Source organism: Grampus griseus (genome assembly GCF_964374135.1).
Source record: "Grampus griseus genome assembly, chromosome: 2".
NCBI classification, from domain to species: Eukaryota; Metazoa; Chordata; class Mammalia; order Artiodactyla; family Delphinidae; genus Grampus; species Grampus griseus.
Genome location: NC_139018.1, coordinates 133,142,207 through 133,158,071, shown reverse-complemented (window position 1 = coordinate 133,158,071; position 15,865 = coordinate 133,142,207). Strand labels below are relative to the sequence as shown.

At 49.3% G+C, this 15,865-nt stretch overlaps 1 protein-coding gene across 1 annotated transcript in view; it reads right to left on the bottom strand.

Annotated features, from left to right (window-relative positions):
* Nucleotides 1–15,865, bottom strand: part of RGMA (repulsive guidance molecule BMP co-receptor a) — a gene marked incomplete at its 3' end in the record, with an annotated part of 42,592 nt that overhangs the window by 19,525 nt on the left and 7,202 nt on the right. The window contains exon 2 of the mRNA XM_082647442.1: nt 3,942–4,057. Within this exon, the coding sequence (XP_082503568.1) occupies nt 3,942–4,057 (116 nt within the window). The remainder of the gene's footprint in view (nt 1–3,941; nt 4,058–15,865) is intronic.

The window sequence follows — 15,865 nt, the reverse complement described above, 5'->3', positions numbered from 1 at the left end:
CCGAGAGGGAAATTTTAGCAGGAACCATATGACCTCCAACATGTAAAGTGGTCCCCACGCGATCCTCTCACCTCCACAGAGACCCGGGACCCCAGTTCCCCATCTCATGGAGCAACCTTATCTGAGCCCCTGGATCACCTCTCCCCAGTTCTCCTTTGGGCACTGGGGTGACTGCTAGCAATTCCTCCAACCTTGCAGAGGTTTCCCTTCTTAAACCAGAAGACCATAGATCCTCTCCTTACTCTCCAACTCATCCTCAGGGCCAAAGGGACCAACCATCTGCAGGATTTTACATCCCGCCCTCCCTGGGAGCCAGGGCTCTGCCCTGCAGGCCCCTTGGTGTGGCACACACCAGCCTACTGGCTGACGCTGCTGCCATCCGGCTCTTGCAATGGGACTCATTTCAGTCTTTCCCTCTGGGACACAAAGTCCTACTGGAAGGACAAAAACACGGTAAGTAGGTTGACTTGCTTGTACGTTTTTGAATAGCAGCTCCGAGATAAATATTCTCATCTCTACAGTGACACAGATGTACTTGCATACTGCAGAGGACTTGCGTCTCTGCAAGCCTTAGTTTCCCCACTGAGGATTAATCTTTCTAAAACAGCTGTGGTTTAAAAGGAAGGGGAAAGAGGAAAAAAGAAAGGCCCAGGGCAATGATTTTTAGAACAGTGGTCCTCACACTTGAGGTGCATCAGAACCCTCTGGAAGGCCTGTTACAGTACAGACTGTGCATCCCACCCCCAGAACATCAGCTTCAGTAGGTTTCTAACAAGTTCCTGGGCTGGGGGGCAGGGAGGGGGTTGGTGCTGCTGGCCCAAGGACCCCATTTTGAGAACCACCATGCTGGAGTATACCGTCCATATGTAGCCAATGGGAAACATGCCAGCATGTCTACAACACGTGACTTTGACGGGTTCCTCTTAGAAATCTGTTTTATTAAGCCAGGGTGGTTTCAAAGTTTAAAAAAGTATCTATTAATTGTGTTTTGAAGCAGACGCTATTAGTGAAAGACTCTCCTAAGAAGGCTTTCTCGGCCTCCTGCCACCCACCCCCCCCAGCTAGACCACAGCAGTGGCCACTCTGTCCATCTGCTGAAGGCACAGCATGGTCCATGCAGACACCCTGAGAGCCCAAGGGACACCGGAGGGCCCCTGTCCTTCCACCAGGACTGAAGGCGGACGCCAACCTTGCTCCGATGAGGGCCCCGAATGCTGTCCCTGTGTCAGGACCACAGGAGGTGTGCCACGCACGCTGAGTACATGTAAACACTCTCAAAAGACACAAACCCTCTCAGTCTAGCAGAGGTTAAGGCATCTTTCTCCACATAACTATGTCCAATTTAATTTGAAGTCCTATGGGTTTACTCCTGGAAGCCATTCAAGTCGACTAGCACTGAACAAGCCTATGCTTTCACGAGGCTGCTCCAGCCAGATTCCACCTGTCTTTAGAGGGAGGGGCTGGCACACAGGGCCCCTGACTGTCTCCAGGGCTTTCTTTTTTTTTTTTTTCCTCTAACTCCCACCCAGCTGCCCACCAGACCTGCAGGTTCTCTGACTTGATCCCCAAGCAGCCCCTCTGGCGACAGTCCACCTCTTTGTGGTGGAAATGACCCACTTCATCTCTAAAGAAACCGTCTTCTTGACCCAGGTTTCTGGAGCACACACGTTTTCAGAGCCCCCAGTGTATTATTTCATGCGGGCATACTGGAAGCTCAGTTTTCAGCAAGGTGGGCAATTTCGACTAAATGCGGCTGTCAAGGCCTCAAATTAGAAGAAACATTAGCCAGTTGGCATGACAGTGCAACAGCTATCTGCTCTATCTGCCAGGTTTTAGTTACCAGCCTTGAAGCCAAAAAGAAATGGGCTTCTTGGAAACAAGTGATGGAATTCGGGTTATGAATTCTATAACCCACCAGCTCTCCTCAGACGATGGGGGAGACTTTTAAAATAAAGTTTTTAAGATGGAGAAATGAAAACAGCAAAACTCCACCACCCAGCCCTGACAGCTCCCTCCTACCTCTGAGTACTTCCTGCCAGCCCTTCCCTTCCTCTCCCTCCAGCCCAAGAAGTTAACAAGTGCTGCCGCTTTAAGAGCAGGAAGGTGTTGTTTTAAGGGCTTCTAAGCCCCCCTTCTCAATTTCAGCTCCAAGCTGAGATCACATCCCCCATGGCAGCTAAGGGACAAAAGCCATTTATCAACCCATCTGATAAAACTTCCAATGGGCCGGATCTTTATCTGGACCAAACCGAGATGCACACACATTACAAACTTCTGCATCTCTAAAAGGGGGTTTTCTTCTTTTAAGAAGACGATCATTTCAAATTTTAGTTTCTTAGTTCTTGGGAAGGACCCAAATCAGCCTTTCAGCCAGAACCTTCTATAGGTGGGGAAACTACCTTTAAAAAAAAAAAAAGGGAGAGTAGGACTCCCTGCTGCTTGACCCTCTGTGGAGGTTGTAACATTCTGGGGCGAGGGTGCACGGGGTCTAAAGGCTCTTTAAGGCATTGACACCCCCCATTTTGTCTTTGGCCGGGGCATCCCCAATGGAATCCAGGGCTGCGAGCAGGTTGTGACTCTCCGGGGACGCCCTTGGGGCGCGCGGTGCCGGGTGGGTTTTGGGGGGCCCCGGAGCAGGGCTGGGGCGGGAAAGTAAACGGATTCCTCCTCCCTTACAGCTGCCTTGCATGTCCTCCCACCGGGAGCCCCAACTTACAGCCAGGCCGAGTCCGGACTGCCCAGTTCTGCCAGTTCCTGAAACCCAGCTGGCTGAGGAGCAAAACAAAACAACCCAATCCCGGTCTAACTCAAGTCCTTTCTTGCAGAGCTCGGTAGAGAGCTGCGGTTGCGGATCCGTTCCGCCTGCGGAGCGAAACAGGCTCTCATTTTTGCAAAAAAGACACCTCGGCATCCCGCAGCACAATGGAAACAGCCGGGAAATCTCGCCTTGCATCGGGGACCATTTGACCCGTGACGCTGGGTTTATTTGTATTTTTAGCAAGGGGAAAATGGGTACAAAGGGTTTAACTGGCATTTCGAGGCTGTGAGTAGCATATGGCAAAAATGGAATAAACTTTCTTGAAACATTAAAAAGAAAACAGACCCGGGATTTAAGTTTCGTGCCTTCCCCCTCCCCCTCCGAAAGGGGGGGAAAAAAAAAGTAAAGAAACTGGAGCGTTTGGGAAGGAACAAATGCTTCTCTGTGGAGTTGGTCTCCCTTCCCCCAACAAAAACAAGAGGTCCGGGCTCGGAGGAATTTGAAAGCAGCGATCTGCCAAAAACATTGTGAAAAACTATGGGGGATTCATTGGAAACAGATGGGCTTTTTCAGCTTTAATTCTGAAATTCTCTCCCTTTCTGACACAATAAAAACAAACAGGGGGCGACGCGGAATGTTATCAAACAGGAATAAGGGCCCTTCGAAGCCCAGTCCGTGGGCTTCCCCGCGTGGGCGAGCGCGGGGGGGAAGGGACGGGGTCCCGCGGGAGGGGGCGGTCCGGGTCAGGCCTGGGACCTCAGGGGCGCCCCCAGCTCCACCCCTGGGCACCCGGCAGGTTTGCAAACTGCTGGGCGAGGAGCTGGAGAAAGTGCCCCCTGCTCCGAGTCCGTGCCTCCCATTCTCCCCCTTCTCGGGGGCCCCTAAGGGGCGCATCCCGGTACCCCCTTTTTCTCGGAAGTTGGGAGACGTCCCCGGCGCTGCGACCTCCCCGCCTGGCTCTTTTTCATTATAGCCTGGGAGGGGTTCCCCCAGGTCCCCACTGCCGCATCCATCGCGCCTTCGGCGGGACGCGGGAGAAACAAAGACGCGTGGAAATGGGAGGCGGGGGGCCGGCGAACTTGAGCTCCGACTCGCCGACCTGTGGCCCGGCGCTGCGAGGAGACCCGGGGAGCGGGCCCCGCGCGCGCGGCCGGCTGTCCCCGGGCCGGGGGCTGTGCCTTACCTGCGGGGAAGCTGCAGAGAAGGAAGGCGAAGGTCGGCCAGAATCCCAGGGCTGAAGGTCCTGCCCCTCTCCCCATACCCATCCATCCAGCTCGGCCTGTTACCACTAGCCTCTCCCTGGAAGAAGAGTTCAGAAGAAAAGAAGAAAATAAATCACGCTGCGGAGAAAGGGCAGCCTCGCTCCGCCGGCGGGAGCAGCGAGCCGGGAGGCTCGGTGCATCTCGGCCGCGGGCGCCCGGCGCGCCCCGCCTCCCCGCGCGCCCCTCCCTCGCCATCCATCACCCAGTTCGCCTCCAATGTCGGCGCGGCCCCGCTGCCCCAGCCGCCTCGCGTTCCGCCCCCTCGCGCTCGGGTTTCAGCGCGGCCCGCTGGGGGCTGGGGGAGAAGAGCTGGGCGGGGACCGAGGCGGCCGGGCTGCGGCGCAGGCCGCGGGGACCTGGGGAACCCAGGGCTGGAGGACGGTGGGCGCGCCCCGGCTCCCCGAACCCCGCGGCTTTCCACGCAGAAAAGGCCCAAATGCCCCGGGACAGTCAAGGCCGGCAGAGAGCAAGGACGGCCGCGCCCCCTTCCCCCATCTTCCCTATACGTATCCAACCCAAGTAGAAACTGAGCTTGGAGAAAAACCCCAGGATCCCTTTACAACTAGACTGCTGTCCCGAAGACGCCACCGACACCCCGACTCATTGCTCTCACTCAGATGTGTCCCCAGTGCAGGAGGCTGAAAAATCCGCTTCCGAGTTGTCCGGGGTTGGGCGGGATGGCCCAATGGATGTCGGCCACTAAAGCACCTCGAGGCTCCCTCCCTACCTCCCGCCCCTCCCTTGGCCCCGGGCCACCCACCCCGCCTGGGTTCGGCCACCTCCAGCATCCCCTCCAGGCACCTCGCTGCTGCCCCAGGACTCGTACTGGCCGCGCTCCGGAGTCGGGGGCCTGCGAGCCTGACGGAGGCGGCAGGGCAGCTGCCACCACAGGAGGTGTGGATGCAGCGGGCCCCGCGGTGCGCAGGGCCTGGACGCTCGGCGCCGCCAGGGCAAGGCCACCAAGGCCGCTCTTGGGAGAGCATCAGGGTGGTGACTTCCTTTAACTTGGTCACTTATTTTTCCAGGAGCAAAATGTCTCCTCCCCAAGATTCCCTAGGCCCCGCAGCTCTCCTGCCGCTGCTGGGATATTTAAGACTGGCCACTTCCCCTGAGAAGCATCTTTTGGATGGAACACAAATACGCCAGAGCAAGTGTTTTTAGTCAAACCAATTGCTCCTTTGGCCCCCCTCACCTCACTTCCAAGCCAACTCATCTGGTTCTTTGGAAAAAATTCTGAGTTTTTATCCAATTTAGATGTTTCTTTTAAGCACTATGGCAGTCCTCACTTGCTGAAGGCCACAGAGGTTGCAGGGCTGCGTCTGCATTTAGGACTCTGCCTGCTGGGAGGGGAGTGAAGCTCTGAAGGAGAAAGCTTTGGGCTAGGGGAAGAGGACCCTAGGTCTGTAGATGGAACCCAAAGCAGTAGTACTTCTGAACCTGGCTTCTACAAAACAAGTACGAAAGGGGACTAACGCCTCAAGCACCGCACCATGGGGCAAAAACAAGCTGCTGTTTCCTTAAGGCAAAATGCTGTGATGGCTACTGCTGGCTTTACAATTTGGGGTGCCACCGTATTTCCCTCAAAAATGTGGGTCTCACGGGGCTTCCCTGGTGGCGCAGTAGTTGAGAGTCCGCCTGCTGATGCAGGGGACACGGGTTCGTGCCCCGGTCCGGGAAGATCGCACATTCCGCGGAGCGGCTGGGCCCGTGAGCCATGGCCGCTGAGCCTGCGCATCCAGAGCCTGTGCTCCGCAACGGGAGAGGCCACGACAGTGAGAGGCCCGCGTACAGAAAAAAAAAAAAAAAAGTGGGTCTCAGTCCAACAGGCTCTGTCTAATTATCATTTCCCCAAACCGGGATTCATTTTAAGCCCCCGTTGGCAAAATGCTACAGGTTTGTCCAGTGAAAGGCCACCACCTCAAAATCCAGATCGCGGTTCGCGTTCCTCAGGCTTGGCCCATCCAGGAGCCAGATCCACCATTTATTCTCTAGAATCACAGGACAGCCCCGGCACACTGAGGTAGGCACAGAGCCAGACTGCACACAGGCACCTTTGAGGTCCACCAATGAACACCCTTTGCTAGATCCTGCCTTACACAAGTTAGTTCTAAAGCTTCTCGCTAATGAGAGAGAAAGGATCCATTAGCATTCCCAGCAGCCCCGACTGTAAATTCACCACCACCACAGCTGCAGCATCTCTGGGTCGTAGAACGTGGCTTAGGATCCAGCAGAGAGGCTGTGCAGGCTTCAGAAGGCCTGGAAGCAGGCCCTCCCGGTGCTGTCCTTGCCCAAGAGTGTGGACCTTTGGCTGCAGCTTCTACACCTCAGTTTCTTTGTCTGTAAGAGGCAGGCTGATAATACTGTCACCCCAAGACTGCAACTGAATACAAGCATCCCTTGGAGATCTTGAGGGTTCCATTCCAGGCTACCGCAATGAAGCAACTAATGCAATAAGGACGTCCCACACATTTTTTTTGCTTCCCAGTGCATATCAAAGTTATGTTTACACTATACTGTAGTCTGTTAAGTGTGCAGTAACATTATGTCTAAAAAACAGTATACATACCTTAATTTAAAAAACTTTATTGCTAAAAAATGCTAACCATCATCTGAGCCTTCAGCGAGCTGGAATCGTTTTGCAAGAGTAACATCAAAGATCACTGATCACGTAACAGACAGAACAATAAAGAAAAAGTTTGAAATATTGAGAGAATTGCCCAAATGTGACACAGAGACACAAAGTGAGCAAATGCTGTTGGGAACATGGCATGGATAAACTTACTGGATACAGGGTTGCCACAGGCCTTCAATTAAAGAAAAAAAAAAAAAGCAGTATCTACAAAGCACAATAAAACGAGGTGTGCCTGCACAATCTGGGAGGGGCACTGGGCCATGGGAGCTCCCCAGCCTTCCGGCCAGGGGACTGGCTGTCATTTTGGGAGGAGATCCAATTCCTACGGCATAAGCAAATCATTTGGGAAAGGGACGAAAAGGGCTTCCTTCTCAGAGGAAAAATGTATGAGGCTGAATTTGGACATCACAGAAGTAGAGATTTGGCTTTTACACAGTTTAGACTATGAAGAGAAATCCAGCTACAAATAGAGCAATATGAGGTTGTGTTGACCTTGAGGAATCTGTCTATACCGGCCAAACCAACCAGCTTATTGACAACTCCACAAATCTTTGCAAAAATAAGAAATTCTTGAAATGTTGGGTTTTGGAACTCAGCACTCTATTTGCCATAGAAACTCACTTAAATCAAAGTGTAGTTGACTTCAGGGCTTCCCTGGTGGCGCAGTGGTTGAGAGTCTGCCTGCTGATGCAGGGGACACGGGTTCGTGCCCCGGTCCAGGAAGATCCCACATGCCGCGGAGCGGCTGGGCCCGTGAGGCATGGCCACTGAGCCTGCGCGTCCGGAGCCTGTGCTCCGCAACGGGAGAGGCCACAACAGTGAGAGGCACGCGTACCGCAAAGTGTAGCTGACTTCAGACTGACAGCTCTCATTATAGAGTCTCACCACTTATGCATTTTCCCCTGGATGCACCCTGGGCGGAGGGGTAGAGACCTTTTCATGCTCCTGTTCCCTTTCCGCCAGTCCTGGCTGTGGAGGCCCCACCACTGAACCCTCGCCTCCCCATCTCTCCCTCTCCATTTTCGGGGGGTGGGGTTGTGTGATGAAGGAGCAGGGAGCTTCTGAAAGGCGAGGTTTACATAAGGTTGAAGCCCTCCCAGGGGCAGCGGTGGGGAAGGAGTCTGGCTTCCCCTGCCTCTGGGTATGAACAGGGTGTTCTCAAATGCAGGGCCTGAGTCATCAGTCAATAAATACATATTTAGGAGTAGTACCTGCTAGTCCCTGGGGTATAAAGAAATCAATAAGACAACTCCTATCTTTGAACTGCTAGTAGAAACAGATATTAGAGGAAGGTGAGGGGCAAAACAGAGGCGAGGAGTGAACAACTACCTGGGGAGGGCTTTACCGAAAGGGTGGTGTATCTTGCGAGGTATCTTCAAGGATTCGTTTTCACTAAGAATGATAGTAATAACGGCTCATGTTTCAGCGTGCTCTTACATTATGTCAGGTGCTGGCTAAGTGCTTTACATTTCTAGACGCTTTAGGCTAAGGTGGGTTCTATTACTATCCCCATTTTGCAGATGAAGAAACTGAGGCTGAGTGAGTTTAAGTACTCACCCAATTACCAGCTAATGAACGGCAGAGCCAAGCACACCGAACCCCACCCCTGACGTGCTGTATGTGCCTTTCATTCCAATGGTGCAAATCCACACTGGGCTTAAAGTCAAGACAGATAACTTAACAATCACTTTCAATAAGGCATAACACAGACGCTGTCGGGGAGGCACAGAACACGGGCACCAGGGGCCTCCAGCCCAGCCTGGGGTGCAGCGTGGGAAGGGAAGTTTTCCCAGTTGGGAATGTGCCAGGGGAAGGTGGTGGGCAAGGGAGGAGGAGGAGGGCAGGGCTTCCAGGTAGAAGGAACACTGAAGAAATCGTGTACCAAGGTGTGGCTTGCCTGAGGAGCTGGAAAAGCTTGAGGATGGCTATAGGAGAAAGAGGTGAGGCTGCAGAAAGAGAAAGCAGGAGCCTGGGAAAGCCTGGGAAAGGCCAGCACATGCTCTGCTAGGGTGTGCATTTTTAGCACTTGGGAGTCCCACCCAAAGCCTCACAAAGGAGAGGGGTATATTCTTTTGGGAGATCATCATGGGGGATTTAACAATAATACAAATGCCCAGGCCCCACTCGGAGCAGCTGAATCTGGATCTCGGGAGGTAGAGCCTTGGGTATCAGCATTTTTAGTCAGCTCTCCTGGGTGACTAATGTGTAGGGACTTGTAGGTTCTAAGTTCCATCACCCTCCATCAACCGTGGGTGCACATAAGACCCAGGATGAGTCAATCAGTTTATCCTCTTGGACTTAAAGTCCAGGCAAGACAGAGAACCTAATCATTGATTTCATTAAAGCAGTGACTGGCACATGACCCAAGATGACCAATCAGAATCTGTCCTGAGACTGTTGCCATGAGGGAGCTCCCAGTTCTGATCTCTGATTCCTCCCTAGGATGGGTCTGGGGATAGTAATCTGACGGGAAGGTGAGTATTGATGAGTGTTGTGGGTTGAAGCTGTGTTTGCAGAGTTGGCATACTGTTTATACCAAAATTGCATTGTGTCTGGTGAGCTTTTCAGGGACCGATGGCGATTTTCAGGGCTAACCATCCCCATGCCACTCTTCAGCACATGATTCTCCCTGAAGCTCCTTCTTAGCTCCTCGGAGCTCCACGAGGACCTGCTCCAGCTATGGGAGCCAACAAAGTCCTTGTTTTGCTGAAACTCGTTTGATTTTGGTTCCTCTCACATCTGTGCACAGATTCTTGACCAATCAGGAGGAAGCTAAGGTCCAACGGGTCCCAAGAAGTATTTCAGCCATCCTCAGAAGTGCAGGGATGTGTTGTTGATGGCTCTTAATCCATTATCCATTTACTGGCAAAATTTCTTGAGCCTACTCCCATCCCCTCCACTCTCCACCTTCGAAAAAATTTTGCCCTATACCACATTTTGAGGAACTCAGTTGCTTCATTGACAACTCAGAGTGGGACCCAATCCTTCTTTGTAATTTGTCCCTCAAAATCCTCTTTCAAACTTCAAGGGCTACGCTGGGTCTGTCCATCTCAGATTTGATGAACCAGAGCTGCTCAATCTTTGCATAACCTTTAAGGTTTTATAGACTTTGATCATGTCACCTTTCTGGCTTCATCTTTCCACACTGACGTCCTTAAAGAACAAAGCAGCCCAGCTTCTCAGGAAAGCCTTCTGCCTGGGTGATTACTCACCTTTCTACAGTTTTGAGACATTTTTCTAGGAGAAGGTCATAAAACTGCCAGGTTTGGGTAGAGCCCAGGGAGAAGACTATTTTTGGCTTAGTTTCCAATACCATTTCTGAACGCTTGGTCCTGCACAGTCTTGGGCAAACAAACATTTTGCAAAGACCCCCAAGATCCCTTGGGGGCTATAAACAGACTGGACACAGTCCGTTATTTTTGTAATTTGGGTTGTTTTCCTAAATGTATTAACTGAGGCTTGCCCCTGCAAAAGCTTAATATGTATCTTCTTGCAAACTCATAAACTGGTCCTGCAGTTAATCACCATTTGTTTGCCATCTCTCTGGAGAGCCTGGAACCATTTCATCTGCAGGCCTGGAACCAGTCATTCCTCCAGATGATCTATGGACATTTAAACAAAGTCTGGGAGCACCAGTGATCCTTGGGGATCCCCACTGTTTATAATTCTTCATCTAGAAAAGTACCTGTTTATCCTCTTTTTTTTCCTGTCTCTAAGGACAATTCCGATCCATGGAGATTTCCCTTTATGTTTTGGAGGAATTTACTATTGGAAATGACCTTTGGGGTGGAACTTTGTCAGAAGGAATTTTGAACGTTTAAACATAATTCATCCCTGGGTTGCTCCAGACCTGTTTCTACCTCCTCAAGGAATGCTAACAGATTGGTCCAGTTTCACGTTCTCTTTTCAGAAAGCGTGTTGTGCTTTGGCCAGTTAATTAGGACTTTACAAAATGCTTGCTGATACTACTTTTTTAGTATCTATTCCACAAAGTGGTTATTAAAAGTGACCCTTCCTGGATAGGTGGGCTTCCTTTGTGGGCAGGGGGCCCAGCATGTACGCCCTTGGGTGCAGGCCAGGTGTGGAAGGAAAGTTGGATATTTTGGCCACAAGGATATGACTGCCATCTTTAATTGCCATTGCTCCCTTCTCTCCAGACGTTCCTGGGATAGAGGGCCACAGGCTGTCCTTGACCTATTTGTTTCCATGACAATTTAGGAATCTCCCTGCTTCTCTTCTTCCAAAGCATTTTTGGGTCTCACTGTCCTTACTCTGGCATCAAGGAACCTCTTTACTGTTGATTTCGGAAAGCCGTCCAATGTGTTCCCACTTTGGCTTATCTTGGTTTTGTTTGTTTGCTGTAGCTTTACTTTCTCTGTGTGTGCACACTACTTCCGTGGCTTATGAGCTCTGTCCCTCACCCTGAGGGACGCTTATTCTTAGTAATTAAAACATACAGATTTTATTCCAATATTTTAATGGTTTTTTGAAACACACATTTCCCTGACATTCCAACAGCTCTTCAGAAACTGAAGAGATATGTCACTTTCTCTTCGAACTCTCTCAATGGATTTAAAACATTAGCAGATTTTATTTGCTCTTGGACATGTCTTTTAATGTCTGTGATCAGGTTACTAAGATCCACCCCCCACCGACCTCCCCCCCCCCGCCCCCGCCACCCCACTCGCACATGCAAGGCAGATTCTTTTAATTTATTTGTTTTTCTGTTTCATTCATTCAACAAGCATGCACTGAGTATTAGGCTCTGAGTGGGTTTTGGGAGTTTTCGGATAAGCAGCAGACAGTTTGCCCAGGAAGTCCCCAGGAAGCCCAGGGGCGCAGGCAGATGTGGAGACAAATAATTCTAGTTCTGAGGACTCTGAGAGGGGTGATTGTGTGGTGTCTCAGGAGCCCCACGTTTATTCCCCATCCCTGTTGCCTCAAATTAACTTGGGACTTTACCAGGCTGAAGAATCTTTTAGAATGGGGGGTCTTTGTCAGTAGCTTCTTTAACGAACTTGACCACTGACTGCAAAGCAAGACTTCATTAGTACCAGATCTGGTGACAACTGTGTCACCATTGGCCTCATACTGTCTGGTACACATCTGTCAAAATTCCACCTTGTGGACAAATCACATCAGACTGCTCCGTGGGGTAGCAACATCCCTGCTCAGGAGTTCACTTTGGAGGACCAGATTGGCATGGGACATCAGCATGGAGTGTCCACCTCAGAAGCTTCCAGAAGCACACCCCTGCTTGGTAGGCATGGGCATATTCATGATGCTGGAAAGACATAAAAGGGATTTTTTTAAAAAAGAAAATGCTAGGAGAACAAATTTTCTGGACTTTCCGTTTCCTTCAATCTAACATCAAATTTGTTTCAAGAAATTGAAACAGTAATATGCACACATGTTCAAAAATCAATTTCCTGTTAAATGAAATCAGGTGAGTATCCCTGGAGGCCATAACTATCAACAGTTTCATGTGCATCTTTCTAGATATTTCCATATGCACATAAGCACACATAAAAATCAACCAATCAATCAATCAACCTATTTATCTATGTAGCTAGCTATCATTTTACCAAAAAGTATTAGCAAGCCCTCAACTGCTCCCTCCCCAGTGGGTATTTCCTTTTTTATTCTGACTTTCAGCGAAATAGTCCTATGAGTCCCTCCATTATGTCAGGAGCTGAGGACTCCAAGAAGAGTCAAAGGGGATGTACGTATGTAGAGGTAGACTTAAATATAAAACAGTCCATGTGAAAAAAGAAGCAGACTCAAAGGTACAGAGAACTAGGGGTCACCAGTGAGGAGAGGGAAGGGTGGAGAGGAAATATAGGGGTAGGGAATTAAGAAGTGCAAACTATTAAGTATAAAATAAGCTACAGGGATATACTGTACAACAAGGGGGATATAGTCAATATTTTGTAATAACAATAAATGGAGTATAACTTGTAAAAATTATGAATCCCTATATTGTACACCTGTAACATATAATATCATACATCAACTATACTTCACTTAAAAAATAATAAATAAATAAATAAAATAAAATAGTCCATATGAGGAATGCCAAATGCCTTTTAAAACTACATCCTAGGGCTTCCCTGGTGGCGCAGTGGTTCAGAGTCCGCCTGCCGATGCAGGGGACACGGGTTCGTGCCCCGGTCCGGGAAGATCCCACGTGCCGCGGAGCGGCTGGGCCCGTGAGCCATGGCCACTGAGCCTGCGCGTCCGGAGCCTGTGCTCCACAACGGAAGAGGCCACAACAGTGAGAGGCCCGCGTAGCGCAAAAAAATAAATAAATAAATAAAACTACATCCTCTTCTCTTCCTGGACTTCAATTCTCATTCGAAAACACGTCTTGTCTCTTCTCTCATCCATAAGTCAGACAACACTCATTTACCCCAACTTACACTGCAGAAGGCAAGTAACCTGCCTGAGGTGACCCAGCTGGCTTGGTGGCAGAGTGGGGTTTGGGCAGGTCTGGGTGACTCCCAGCTGTCACACCACCTCTGATGAGCTCACTAACTCCTTCCCAGGCATGGAGATGTTTGGTCTTCTCTCTGCCTCCACTGACCCTCGTGCATCTCTGTACTCATCCTCTTACTCAGAACAGAAGGACGGACTCCCTTTGAGGTCCCCCAGCCTCAGCCCAGGCTGGGTTGGAGCCCTCCTGATGACATGCTAACAGTTTCTGAGGTCACATTTCCATAATTTAAGCCCCTCCTTCCGTCCTTCGCACCTCTCCTTCTTGACCTCTGAGATTCTCAGTAAGCTCCTGGGGCAGCCTCATTTATTCTTTTGATACCTCTCCCCTTCCTTGCTAACTGGGATTATAAGCTAGTACATAGCTGGAGTTTCATGTATGAAAGTCTTCCTCACTTTCCTCTTGAGCTCTTGTCTGCGACTCCAGTGCACACCTACTAGCTGGTCTACAGTTGCAAATTCTTCTGCCTACAAAGCCCAGTACGAAGTGATAGTATTTGTGAATTGCTTCATTGTCGGTGTTCAGATTGAGAGTTTTTAGACACTGCAGTGGATGTGGGGAAAGAGAGAGACCTGGGATTTGGAGCAGTTCTACCTCTAGCTGTGTGGTCCCTGTCCTTTCCTACCTCTGGACCCGCACCTTCTCAATCTGCAGAATCGTGGCCTGGCTGCCCACCACATCCCACCGCCCACCCCCAGGGGGAGGGCGGTCTCCCAGCTTCACTGTCTGGTATCTCTAGGAATTCAGTGAACTAGTGTTGGCTTTGTAACTAACTGGCCTTGCCCATACCTGACTCTGAGAACCCATCCTGGGGCCTCATCTGGAACATTTCTGGGTTCTCCCAAGAGAAATGTTGCTGAGCAAGTAGGAAATGTTATTTGAAAAGTGACACTTCCATGTTTTAGTGTCAGCATGAAATTCTTCAGCAGTCATACCCAGCAATACTACTGTATACCTGAAACCACACCTTGTAAACATTTAGTAACGTCTTGTTTTAAAGCAACTTCTGGGTACCCATACTGAGATGCACCAGGTTCCTGTGAGGGAGGACAGACCACCCAGTGTCTACTTCTCCCCATTCCAGTAAGTTCTTGGGAGAAGAACCAACTTGGACCCATTTATCCACCAAATGGCAACTATTTGAATTGATCAGCGAGTCTGCGTCTCTCTCCCAACCAGCAGAAGGCCGCAGTATTTGGATTAATGAACAAGTCGGTGCCGAGCACAAATACCACAGACATTTAGCAATAGGAACAGAGGACCAAGTTATTCATCAAATTCAAAATTGTTTAGAATGGCTAATGCAAAGCTGAAATGAAGAAGATCCCCAGCTGATGGGCGGTGGGGAAGGGTGCCAATCGAGAAAGAACAAGTGTGTTGCTTATGTGACATTAGCCTCTACCACGACGGTATTCTTTTCTTCAATTTGTTGGAGGCTGAGGGAATGTCTGCACTTTTACATTACAGAGGCAATATGGCACGCTGGCCAAGAACATGCAGTCTGAACAGACCGTCTAAACCTCAGTTATGTCATCTGAAAAATGGGGATAGACTCTGGCTCCCTCAGAGGATTACTGTGAGGATTAGATGAGTTAACACAACAATAGAAAATTTAGAGCAGATGCCTGGCATAGAGTAAGTGTTGATAAGTAGTTGCCAATGTTAGTTTTATATCATGGATAAGAACCATTGTTTTGATTGTAACAAAGTATCTACTATGTACCTGATTCTGCTACAGCCTTTGTATGCGTGGGGACGGTGGGGAAATCTGTAGCGTTCCCCAGGGACTTTTATTTAATTTTTTAAATTAAAAAAAATTAAAAAAATATTAATACAATTTTAAAGGTTACACTCCATTTACAATTATTACAAAATATTGGCTGTATTCCCCATGTTGTACAATACATCCTTGTAGCCTATCTTACACCCGATAGTTTGTATCTCCCACTCCACCAGCTCTGTATTGCCAGCCCCTCCCCACTGGTAACCACAGGTTTGTTCTCTATACCTGTGAGTCTGCTTCTTTTTATTTTGTTATATTCACTAGTTCGTTGTATTTTTTTAAATTCCACATATAAGTGATACCATACAGTGTTTGTCTTTCTCTGTCTGACGTATTTCACTTAGCACAATGCCCTCCAAGTCCATCCATGTTGCTGTAAATGACAAAATTCCATTCTTTGTTTATGGCTGACTAATATTCCATTGTGTGTATGTATATGTCAGTGTGTGTGTATATATATCTCTATATCTAATCTATCTATCTATCTATATGACATGTCTTCTCTATGCATTCATCTGTTGATGGACACTTAGGTTGTTTCCACATCTTGGCAATTTTAAGTAGCGCTGCTATGAATACTGGGGTGCACGTATCTTTTCGAATTAGTGCCCAAGGACTTTTAGATAACCTTGACTTCTGGGTGGGTTCTAAGTGCATGATCAGTTATACTCAAGTTTTATTGATCAACCACTATAAGACAAAGTCTCCCACGTAACTGTAGGGTGGTCTCAACTATGGGATGGGCACAGCTGTCTCCGATTCAAAATGAGAAGACTGAGACTCAGGGAGATTATGTGACTTGTCCAAGGTCACCAAGAATATAAATGGCAGAGAGAGGCTCAAAACCAGGGCTTGTGATGCCAAGTCCAATGTATTTCCCACAAAATCACAGCTACTTCTCATCTTCACTGGGGTTTACTTTTTCCTGTTATGCTCC